The sequence below is a fragment of the Euprymna scolopes genome, chromosome 21 (assembly GCF_053919585.1).
Source record: "Euprymna scolopes isolate OS-2025 chromosome 21, ASM5391958v1, whole genome shotgun sequence".
Taxonomy (NCBI): Eukaryota; Metazoa; Mollusca; class Cephalopoda; order Sepiida; family Sepiolidae; genus Euprymna; species Euprymna scolopes.
Genome location: NC_136502.1, coordinates 107590941 through 107602403, shown reverse-complemented (window position 1 = coordinate 107602403; position 11463 = coordinate 107590941). Strand labels below are relative to the sequence as shown.

The following is an 11463-nucleotide window of genomic DNA, read 5'->3' as shown; positions in this document are numbered from 1 at the left end:
TCAAAGAATCTGATATTTCATTGAAATATAAAAATATTATTTCACTTCTAATCAATGAATAATTATAAAATTTAAACTAAATATATTTTTCTATATCTATATTAATATGCATGTTCATCATAGTCTAGTATATTGGTATATAAAGTGAAAAAATAATTGAATAACGTTCCATGAACATTTTTAAAATGTATGTAATTATAATTTTTTTTTAATTCCAGTTACCTCATGAATAAAAGTAAATGTCTTTGTTCAAATATTATTAAGTAAAGATTTTCCAATGCAGAAAATGTTTGTTTCTTTGAATTTCAATTTATCAATTTATAAATATTTGAAAATGCGGGAGATTTCCCCCAAACCTCACTAAATTCAGACTTTAAAATGCCATAGAAATCTAAAGTTTTTACATTTAAAGATATATTTCAAAATAGGTGAAATAATGTATTTTATTTTACATCAACAATATTTTTAAATGCTGAAGAAATGTGTTTTCTTCAGATTAACGAACATTCCTAAATTTAAGGGAATATTATTTTAAATTTACATTTCCATTTTATGTGCAAGTTTTGAATTTCTCTTTACAATTATATTCATTAAATACAAATAAAAGAAAAGTGTTTCCTTTCCACAATGCAAATTTATAAAATATAAAATAAATATTTTTCTTTCCAAGAACTGAGAATTGTAATTATTTCTTGATGGTTATTGCAAAATGTAGAAGTGTTTTTTTAGAAATGTCAATGAATGAAAAGAGTACATGTAATATTTTTTATTTTAAATCCTGTAGTTGAATCCAATGAAGATTTTCAAATGAAAAAACAATGTTTCCTTAAATTTATATCAATTGTACTGCTGCACTGAAATGTATTTTTTAATATTTTAGTCATGATAGACGTTTAGAAAAATACTTCTCTGCAAACTATATTCTTGGTGTAAGTTTTTCCTCCCCCCCCCCTTGGTTGTTAGTTTTCATGACTTTAACTCGTATATCAGTGAGCCTACGGGCTCTTGAAAATGCAACATATAGTTGGCCATGGCTAAACACAGGTTGTGGTAGAAACTAACAAACTTTTTCAAATGTCTGACCTTGAGATTTATTTATAGTCATTGCATATGATAACCGAATCGGAAATTGATATCTTTCTAAAATGAAAGGCAATTTGGGGTCACTTGGGGCAAGTTTTATACGAGGAACGAGAACATGCTTTCCTAATAATGCACCACTTATTAACGACGTTTCAATTGAATGTGAATATTTTTTACTTTTAATCTTGTTCCATTGCACAGTCCATTTTTTATGGATATATTTCTGAGAAGCATGACTATGAGTAGGCATTCCAGATGGCGTCAATGAATTAAAAAATTCGGGTTGATCACGCATAGCTTCCACAGGATCATCAGTCTGTATTTTATCTGTGCTATAATATATGCGGCTATCACCAGGAAGTTGATGTAAAACCTCTTCATTGATCAACAGAATTTTTTGGTGAAAGAATTTTCCTATTTCTTCTATCATGTTGTGATATATTTTTAAAAATATCATCACCCAGAGACCCATCAAGGCATGATATTTGTGGCACTTCTATGTCATCATTATCAGACTGGCCTGGATATTCCACAAGATTTGTTGTTCCATTTCCAAGATTCAGTAACCATGAGGCAAATTCACTTTCATTGGGTGTTGCTCTAATATTTTGAGACAAACTATACTGTTTAAACCGAAGCCATAGAAGAGAATTTTTAATGCAAATTTCAATTATTTCCTCACGACTTCCCCTTGATAATATGGGTAGAACTTATCTGAAATCTCCCCCCCCCCAAAGCATAATTTTTCTTACAAAAACATTATTATTATTGCTTATGTCTTTCAAAGTTTTGTCAATTGCTTCCAAAGCAAATGAAGGGATCATAGAAGCTTCATCTAATATAATCAAATCAATATTTTTTTAATAATTTGCATGATCAGACGTGGGAGAGACATTGCAAATAGAAGTTTCTGTTTAGTGCGATAGGTAATTTAAACAAACTGTGCAGTGTTCTTCCTCCTAAAAGTAAAGTAGAAGCAATACCTGTCCAGGCACCACAACATACTTGATAGTTTTTTTTTGAGATGTGAGATTATAACATTAAACATATAAGTTTTCCGACATCATCCTGGTCCATCTACATAAAAACAGGAATATTTAGGCACTTTTCCTTTTCTCTTCATTGTAACAGATTAAATCACAATGTCACTGACCAGTCTTTGTTCATAAGTCGGTGTGTTTATGTCTGGGTAATTTGAGACAGCTTCAGGTTCCATTTGCTGTATACCAACAGGTCCAGATAAGCCAATTGTTAAACAATTAGTACCATTTTCAATTAGGACCGTATTGATGGATTGCACAGCCATATTTTCAGCCTGGTCCATTGCAAATCCCTGGTGTAAAAAATCTTCCATCATAGAGTTCTTGTGGCTGTTCCATAAAGCAAGAGAATGTGTAGGGTTTGAATAGGCACATATTGTAGCAAACATGACTTGAAGTTGCGAAGGCATTTGTAATGCAGTGGCTTCAATCAAAGCATTTTCAAATGATTCATCATTTTGAAGAAGGCCAAGTTTTAGGCATGCTTCTTTAAATGTAGGCATAAGTTCACCTTGTACAATTCGCAATTCTTCAAAAGTTTTTGCTCCAGGAACATGCAATAGTAACATCCGACATTTCTATATCTTTAGGGTTCACAGTATACATTCTTCTAATGATATTGATATTCCTTCTTCTTGGTGTCCATGTTTTGGTATTCTTGTTGAAGACATAATGAAGAGGAATGTCAGGATACAAATAATTATGTGCATTAGCATCATGCTCATTCAGCTTAAACCATGCTGTAAGAGTTGTGTCTGCATGCGCAGCTTGTTCTGCATTATCACTACGAAAGTAAACCCTATGCTGATCTTCAAGATGAACTGCAAGTCTATACACCGTGTGGGACATATCATGTAGCCTAAATTCTGACAATCGCCACATAGCTTCAGGGGGTGAAACATATCTACATGCAATATAATTAGTTATTACATAATGGATGCATTTTGTTCATCATGTGATTCTGTACTATTCTTTACTTCAATCGAAGCACATTTATGTCCCCTGTAGATGTATTTAAATATATATTTAATACTCTGCACAGATGAACAGATTTCAACATTAATATGGGAACGGTACTTTTTTAACAACTAAGAATTAAAAGGTACAGCATAACTATTATCTACAATGTGGTTTCCAACTTGTACATTAAGTCCATTCTTACGTCTTCTGTATTCTGGTTGGTTGGTTGGTTGTTTTTGTTTTACGGCATATCAACCCTTTTCGGGTTATTTAATGCCGAATCCAAAGATTTTGAAGAAAAATTTTTTTTATAGAATATATTTGTTGTTTTCACGTCAGTTTCTATTTAACCCATAGTTGGGACCCTAACAGGTACTACCACTCCGGGTCAGAGTGGACCTGGGAGCAATGGCAATTAAAGGGTGGCTCCACACTCCCCAAAGCCCACAAGCTGGGGCCTCACCACTGGATATAGTTTAAGGTCATATCCAGGACACCCATTGAGGGACTTTTACCCTCTGCAGGAGGGCAGTCGGCGTATTCTAATGCCCCACCGACAAGGCCTCCTGTATTCTGGGTATCCAGTCATCGTCACAGAGGTTTCATTTTTGAACTTTTTTTGGATAATTTTTTAGACACACACCATCATTCATACAGGGAGAAGAAGGGTTTTTAGTCCCACAAGGTCAATGAATCATAAATGTCTTTACTAAATCATGTAAAGTTGGGTCATCATTGATATCAGGAATTTCAGCACTAACTAATTTATCGATGTCACTTTTGTTCCTCGGTTTATCCTCATTTCTTAAAACTACCAATATGTGGCAGTGAGGAAGTCCTCTCTTGTGAAATTCCACGACATAGACGTATGCCACTGGAACACCAAATATATTTTTGTCCTTTATATCACTCAAGAGTTCTTTCAGTTGCAAGTTATACACTCTGGTAATTAAGTCAGATCTATTCTCGGGGGTTTCATTTATATATAAATTGTTCATGATTTCGGGACATTTAGGGTTACATGTGTAGGTTATGAAGAGGTTAGGTTTGCCATATTTTGCCACTATTGACATTGCATCATTAAAGTTTGATGCATATGGCGAGGGCTACCGGTGAATGAGGAGGGAAGTATCACTGGCACTCCTGGTTGGATATCCTGATATATTCTTCTGTTTAAAAAGTCTATCAGTCCATTATACTGCTCCACACGTAATTGAGATTGGTTATTACGGAGATATTGCAACCTGCAACCTTCAACTTTCACATAAGTATCCACCAAGTATTGTTGAAATAATTTTCCAGCCCGGTGAATTATGCTGAAACCACCTCTAAAAGAAAGGCGAAAAATGTAAAATTGTTGCATTGTGAGATGATTACGAACTCTTGTTCGGTATTCTTCTGCATGCTGCATTTCACAGTGCCATCCAAATTCGCCATGTGGAAAAAGAATGGGATAGCTCATTGGATCTAAATGACATGAGGTGTAGGATATTTTATCAGACGTTATATTCCTTGGGTAAACTACAATGTCTCTATTTTCTGGGGGGGGCACCATTATCACCAACAAATATCATTGCTATTTCATTGCAAGTTGGGAAATTGTATCTCTTTATGTCATTACCTCATTTGAAATGCAGCTCACACTTGGGCATTGGTAAATTTTTTCTTATATTTTGATGTTCTTTTTCAATTAAATCCATGTTCTTATACAGATTTACATAAGGATTTATTTCCTGCATAACTTCATTTATGGTAGACATTGTCTGTGTACAACATTTTTGTGTTTTATAAAGTATTTAATCTGTATTGCAGAGCTTTATTTGCGTCTATGATATACAGTTGACCATACTTAGGGTTCCCATGATCAGGATGCAAGGTTGTTGTTTTATGATATGTTTGTCCTTGGATGCGAAAGCAGTATGGACCTCTCCCTGAAGGAATAGATAAGTTCACACCGAATGATGTACAAGAAAATGCACAATTGTAATTTCTAATATTTTTTAAAAATGAAACAGATTCATTGTCAGTCCATTCAAATAAACGTTTTAATTGCTCTGGATATGGTAGCAATGCTGGTAAATGTACCTTACCATTATGGCAACAATTTAGATTCTCATTTCTAAATCTTAATGCGCCACAATATACACATAATACATTCATTTGACCAATATCAAGTGGTTCTACCACAGTGTCAGAATTACTATTCTGCCTTGGCCTAAGTTGTATTTGGCATAATCGTTGCATTTGTTGACGTCTCCTATTATCTCTCTCCAATTCACTCATGCTTTCCATTCTGTTTTGAAATTTCCTTCGTTCTTGTTCTAAATATGTATTACGTTGCTGTGCATCCATGGTACTTCCTCTAATTCGACCTCGCTGTTTCTCCCTTTCTCTGACCTGTTGTCTTTGTTCTTCCCTGATCCTTTGCTGATAAGTTCGGATATTTTCACGGATGTTTTCCATTCTCCGATCCATAATGAAGTATATAGAAAAGAGATGTTATTTTAGAGACTAAGGCGAGTGATTTCCTCAAAATAAATACAATAGAATATTTTCTGCAATCTGTATTGTTTAAAAATCTTTTTTTAAATACTTACATATGAAAAAAATTTTTTTTAATACTTACATATGACAAAAATACAGAAATTCACTGCAATAAATGCATTATGTTTTCAAATTGATAATATTTTAGTGTTTTAAAGTGGAATATATATAGTAAATTTAGCAAAATAATTTCCGAAATTAATTTTGATCAGTATATTCATAAATTAAAAGATACCAATTCTCTTGCATATTTTTCATTTACCATTTAAAGTAGTTTAAATATTTTTTTAGGTCACACAGTAAACAAAGATAGATTTAATCCATTCTTAGATAGAAATAAACCTTGAGAGATATTTCAAAATTGTAAATCAAAACAACTATTTAGAGGTCAATGTTTACAAATCCTGTTTGTGAATTTAAAAACTAAAATATAAGAATCTAAGCAAACACAACGTATGTGTGATAGAATATGTATATGGTACCAATGTTTAACTCCTCCAGTTAAATATAAATTTAAAATAATTACTTATAAATCAACAAATATACGAAAGTAAAAGTAGCATTAATAAATGTGAACAAATTTTGTGAAATAATTCAAACTTTCTAATTTATTGCATTACATTTTTAAGTTTACAATTTTGATAAAAAAAATTCGATTCAAAATAAGATTAAAAGTCACAAGACTCAGGGTCAAATTAATTTGATAGGAAAAAGGGTTTCCTTTTCAGAGAAAATGTTTCAAAAGTCACAAAAACAAACTCGTCAGTTCCTAGCAGCATCGTTTATAAATAGAATCCTTTATGATGGGGATGGTCTCCTAGCGGCCTCGGCCGCAGGGAGACAGGGTAGTACATGTCAAGGATTCGTCACTTGACACTCAGCCCAACAGGTGAGGGGCCGGGAACCGGCCCAGCACCTGTTGGACTGAGGTACACCGCTTGGGTAATACCTAGGAGGTCCACCCTCCCAGGCCTTGCCACCGGGCTTTCCGGTGGGGCAAGTTTATTGCTTGCTGCCTGAGGCGCCCCGACCGGGGAATGCCGGCGGGGGTTACTCAGGCAATTTTTAAAATTGCAGGAGTGCCCCTTCTTTAGGGGAGCCTGCGGGGTTCCCACTTTCCAGGCCTTGTGCCAAATAATGCTGATGTGGGCAGCATTTAAATAAATACCCCATTGCAGGAGTGCCCCTGCTTTAGGGGAGCCTGGGGGGTTCCCACTTTCCGAACTTGTGCCACATTTTGCCGATGTGGGCGGCAATTAAATAACTACCCCATTATACGTCGTTATGATGGGATGTGTCTCCTAGCGGTTTCGGCTGCAGGGAGACAGGGTAGTAGTACTCGTCAAGGATCCGTTCTTGACACTCAGCCCAACAGGTGAGGGGCCGGGAACCGGCCCAGCACCTGTTGGACTGAGGTACGTCGCCTGGGTACTACCTAGGAGGTCCACCCTCCCAGGCCTTGCCACCGGGCTCTCCCGTGGGGCAAGTTACTTGTTTGTCGCCTGAGGCGCCCCTGCCGGAGAATGCCGACGGGGGTCCCCAGGCAATTTTTGATGAGACAAGAGTGACCCTCCTTTAAGGGAGCTTGCCTATTTCCACCTTCCGGCCTTGTGCCACATTTTGGTGTGGTGGACACAAAATAAATAGCTACCCCATTATACGTCCAAAATATTGCAACAGTCATTTTTTATGCTTCTGTTATGTCAACACGATCGATATTTTGCAAAAATATGAATGTATAAAATGTGTTAGGTGAAAGTTCAGTATAGTTGCAAAACGCACGCACGCGCGCGCGCGCGCACACACACACACACACATACAAAAAGGCAGTATTTTTGTTTTTGTCTATTTAAGGTTTACGCTAGGAAGGGTCCACTATCTTATAGCGGGTGAAAGGTATTAAGAAGAAATAAAAAAAAAATGTTTGATAGAAGTAACCTGTAAACAAAAAAGCTTAAAAAAGAAAGCAAAACGTCTTAATAAAAAAAAATTAAAGTAAACATGAATACGTACAGTCTGTTTATGTTTCCGAAAGAAACTTTTGAAATAACAAGATAAGACCGCCATCTTTGTTTCAATTTTCAATTGGTTAAGAAGAAGTCTCATTTATCCAATCAGAACGAAGCATTCTTTGTACATCTCAGCGACACAAGTTCTTTTTTTATTCAGTTTTATTCAAATGTTTATTAGGTGTTTGGAATATTCCATTTTCCTTTTAAGGGGTTTTAGGTTGATAACGGACGGAACGATAAGCGTAATAATATAATGATAGGAGTGTTACGTTATGCTGCAGTTCTTTAGTTTTTAATCGTGTCGTCTATTTAATCTGTTAAATTGAGTTTAGTGCTCTTGACGAATATATATATATGACAATTAGTTGCTTCACAAAAGAAAAAAAAAACGCTTCACGTAAGTTTATAAAAAAGGAATAATTTTTTCTTTTCAATTATTTCTCAATGTGCTATGGAGAGAGAGAGAGAGAGAGAGAGAGAGAGAGAGAGAGAGAGAGAGAGAGAGAGAGAGAGAGAGAGAAAGAGAGATAGAGAGAGAGAGAGAGAGAGAGAGAGAGACACACACACACAGAGAGCCAATATGACAACTGGTCGTCTCGGTGTCCGTCTTCTCTCTGACTGACTTTTTCCTTGGCTGGCATTTGTTTTTATTTACGAAAATTTAGATAGGAATTCCGTTTTTCCATGCCGCATTCCACTGGCCCTTATTGAAATTTGTCCAAGGCCAAATTTCAATATGACTGTTTTCCAAACTTGTCAATTGAAGAATGTTGATTTCAAAGCTTCTGCACTTTTCTTTCAATTTTTATGACTTTTGATGACATTTGTTGGTTTGAAGATTTCCACAATATGTGCGTGTGTGCATCCAGCTCCATATGCGTGTGCGCACAACTAGCAATAATTCCGGCGTTTCCCAGGATATTATTCAACAGGAGGCGTTTCTATGGCGTGAGAGGGAGTATTTGTCAAAACGAACAGCATAGAAACATCTCCTGTTGAATAGTATTCTGGGCAACGCCGGAATTATTGCTTATTTCGTTTTGGCAAATACATAACATTGTGTTCCCTAAATAATCGTTGATAGGTCTCTTTAATAAATCTGTTGAGTTTCGTTCTTGCTTTTAATCATAACACACCAAATCTAATCTAGTCTCATTCGCTTGGAGAGTCGATGCCAATTACGCCATCGTGCAAGCCCAATACAAAATTATTCCCCATGTGTGAAGACAGCTTTCACTGATATCAGCCTACAAGACTGCTGGGGTCAATGAGGTATCCTTTGCTTGGTAGAGCGCTACGATGGAGGGATGCTGCCGGGACCAATTACTGTGGCGCAACGGGAGTTACATAATAAATATATATTCACACTTTTCTAGACGGATGCATTTTGCCGAGATGTCATTAATTTATTTACTCGGATGCCCATTCGATCGAGCATGAGAGAGAGAGATAAATCGTTTCAAACAAATCAACCAAGCATTGAAAAAAATAGACATTTTTATACCGAAATAAAATATATTGCCATTGAAACAATAAACTATCTACATTAGCGTTTTTCAAACTGTGGGCCACGACCCTTCAGTGGATCGCATTAAAATGTAATGGGTCCCGAAAAAAAAATGAAAAAAAAAGAAAAAAAAAAGAAAAAAAGAAAAAAAGAAAAAAGGAAAAAAAGAGAAAAAAGAAAAAGAAGAAGAAAAAAAGAGAGGAAATCAAAATACGCGAGTGAGAAAAAGTCGCAGGAGGAGGAATAGATGATGAAGAAAAATTAACGTTTCCTCAAATATCTCTATTTCTCTTTCTCTTTCAATTCAACTACTCTCTCTCTCTCTCTATCTATCTATCTATCTATCTATCTATCTGTCTGTCTGTCTGTCTGTTTGTCTGTCTGTCTTGCTCTCTCTCTCTCTCTCTCTCTCTCTCTATATATATATATATATATATATATATATATATATAATGTAAAACTGAACGTGTGTGTGTGTGTGTGTGTGTGTGTGGTCACGAATAGGTTCCTATATGGTTGACTATTATAGAAAACTGATCACATATAATGATAGAAGATGTATGGAAACGCATGAATGGGTATGTTTGATCTCGCATAATGATGATTCATTAAAATTGTGGGGTCTGCGTACGTGCCTGGTCCACAAAGTATGGAAATAAAAATTTTAAAATTAAAAAAAAAAATTTACAAGTGTTTTTGATATAGATGTACATAATAATACTTTGATAAATATGTTTTAACTTAAATAGGGATGGTATAATAAAATTGTGGGGTCTGCGTTCGCGTCTGGCCTCCATTGAATGGAAATAGGCACAAACTTTAATAAAGACTTTTCATATCTATCTGCGTAAGTATACTTTGATAATTATGTTTCAGTTTGAAGAAATATGGTATAATAAAATTATGGGGTGTTCGTTCAAACCTGACCTCCATAGAATGGAAATATGTCACAAAGTTTAACAAGGTTTTTTAATATAGACCCACAGAATATTGTGATGTGTTTCAGTGTGAACAGGTACGGTATAATAAATTATGGGGTTTATCTATTTTATTTTGACTTTCATCATATTTTGTTTTGGTTTTGATACCCCCAAATTCGAAGCTATCTCTTTAGAACCCTTCTTTTTCATAACCTATCATACTTCCATAAATCAAAGTCCATTTTCTATAGTCTGTTTTTGAACCCAGTCAACAACGGGTACTTTTGCTTATATATATATATATATATATATATATATATATATATATATATATATATATATATATATATATATATATGTATGTTTACTGTTTTTTGGGGGAAAGAATTCCAACAAAGTGCTCGATTACAAAGAAAAACTTTTTCGATATAAGAGCTTAATATTTATTTATTAAATTGTACAGCAGTTCAGAAAAACATTGGTACCGTCGGTTTCAAGCCCAACATAAAGGGGACCAGTTAATGGTAAAACGTAAATGAGTCAGCCATGTTGTTTCATATATATATATATATATATATATATATATATATATATATATATATATACACATATAAATATATGTATATACACACATATATATATATATATATAAATATATATATATATATAGAGAGAGAGAGAAAGATAGATAGATAAATAGATAGATAGATATTTGACTACTTCATTTAATCACATTAATCAATATACGAATTTATAATTTTATGCGTAAAGTTTAAGTATTTACTTCAACAGTGCTCAACACATAGGTAGAGCTAGGTAGTAAGTTATAAAAATATATGGCAATTAAGCTACACAGAATATTCCGCGTTTCATTCACGCGCCTGAATGAAACGTGCAACATTCTGTGTAGCTTAATTGCCATATATATTTTTATAAATTACTACACACACACACACACACACACACACACACATATATATATATATATATATATATATATATTATATATATATATATATATATAATTGGCTGTTCTAATATTGGAACAACCTTATTTGACAAATAACTATTAAATAGCTAGTTACCGAAAGTTTTGTACCAAATGTCTTCTTTTATTATTTACTATTTTTTTTATAAATATACATATATTATGTGTCTTTAGCCGGTTACAATAGTTTCTAAGGGTCAAAAATAGGTCAAGATAACAGAAATCGTTAAACATTTTGAACATTCATGTTAATTTATTTTATTTTTAAATTTTTAATCATATGCTTCGTTTTCGATTCTAGCTGATGGCACCCAAATACTATATTTTTAAATTCGGAAATCACGACTCTATATAATAATATATACAGAATCTTGACAAATTAAAATATCATATTTAAGCGTATTTTACG

The 11463-nt window shown here is 34.1% G+C and overlaps 1 protein-coding gene across 1 annotated transcript; it reads right to left on the bottom strand.

Annotated features, from left to right (window-relative positions):
- Positions 1–2654: 2654 nt before the first annotated feature.
- On the bottom strand, positions 2655–3005 carry LOC145242879 (uncharacterized). The gene has a single exon (XM_080105990.1). The coding sequence runs from the start codon at positions 3003–3005 to the stop codon at positions 2655–2657; it is 351 nt and encodes a 116-aa protein (XP_079962116.1).
- Between the last annotated feature and the right edge of the window lie 8458 nt (positions 3006–11463).

Coding starts and splice junctions, on each gene's coding strand:
- LOC145242879 (XM_080105990.1), bottom strand. CDS start 3,005: ATGTGGCGATTGTCAGAATTTAGGCTACATGATATGTCCCACACGGTG.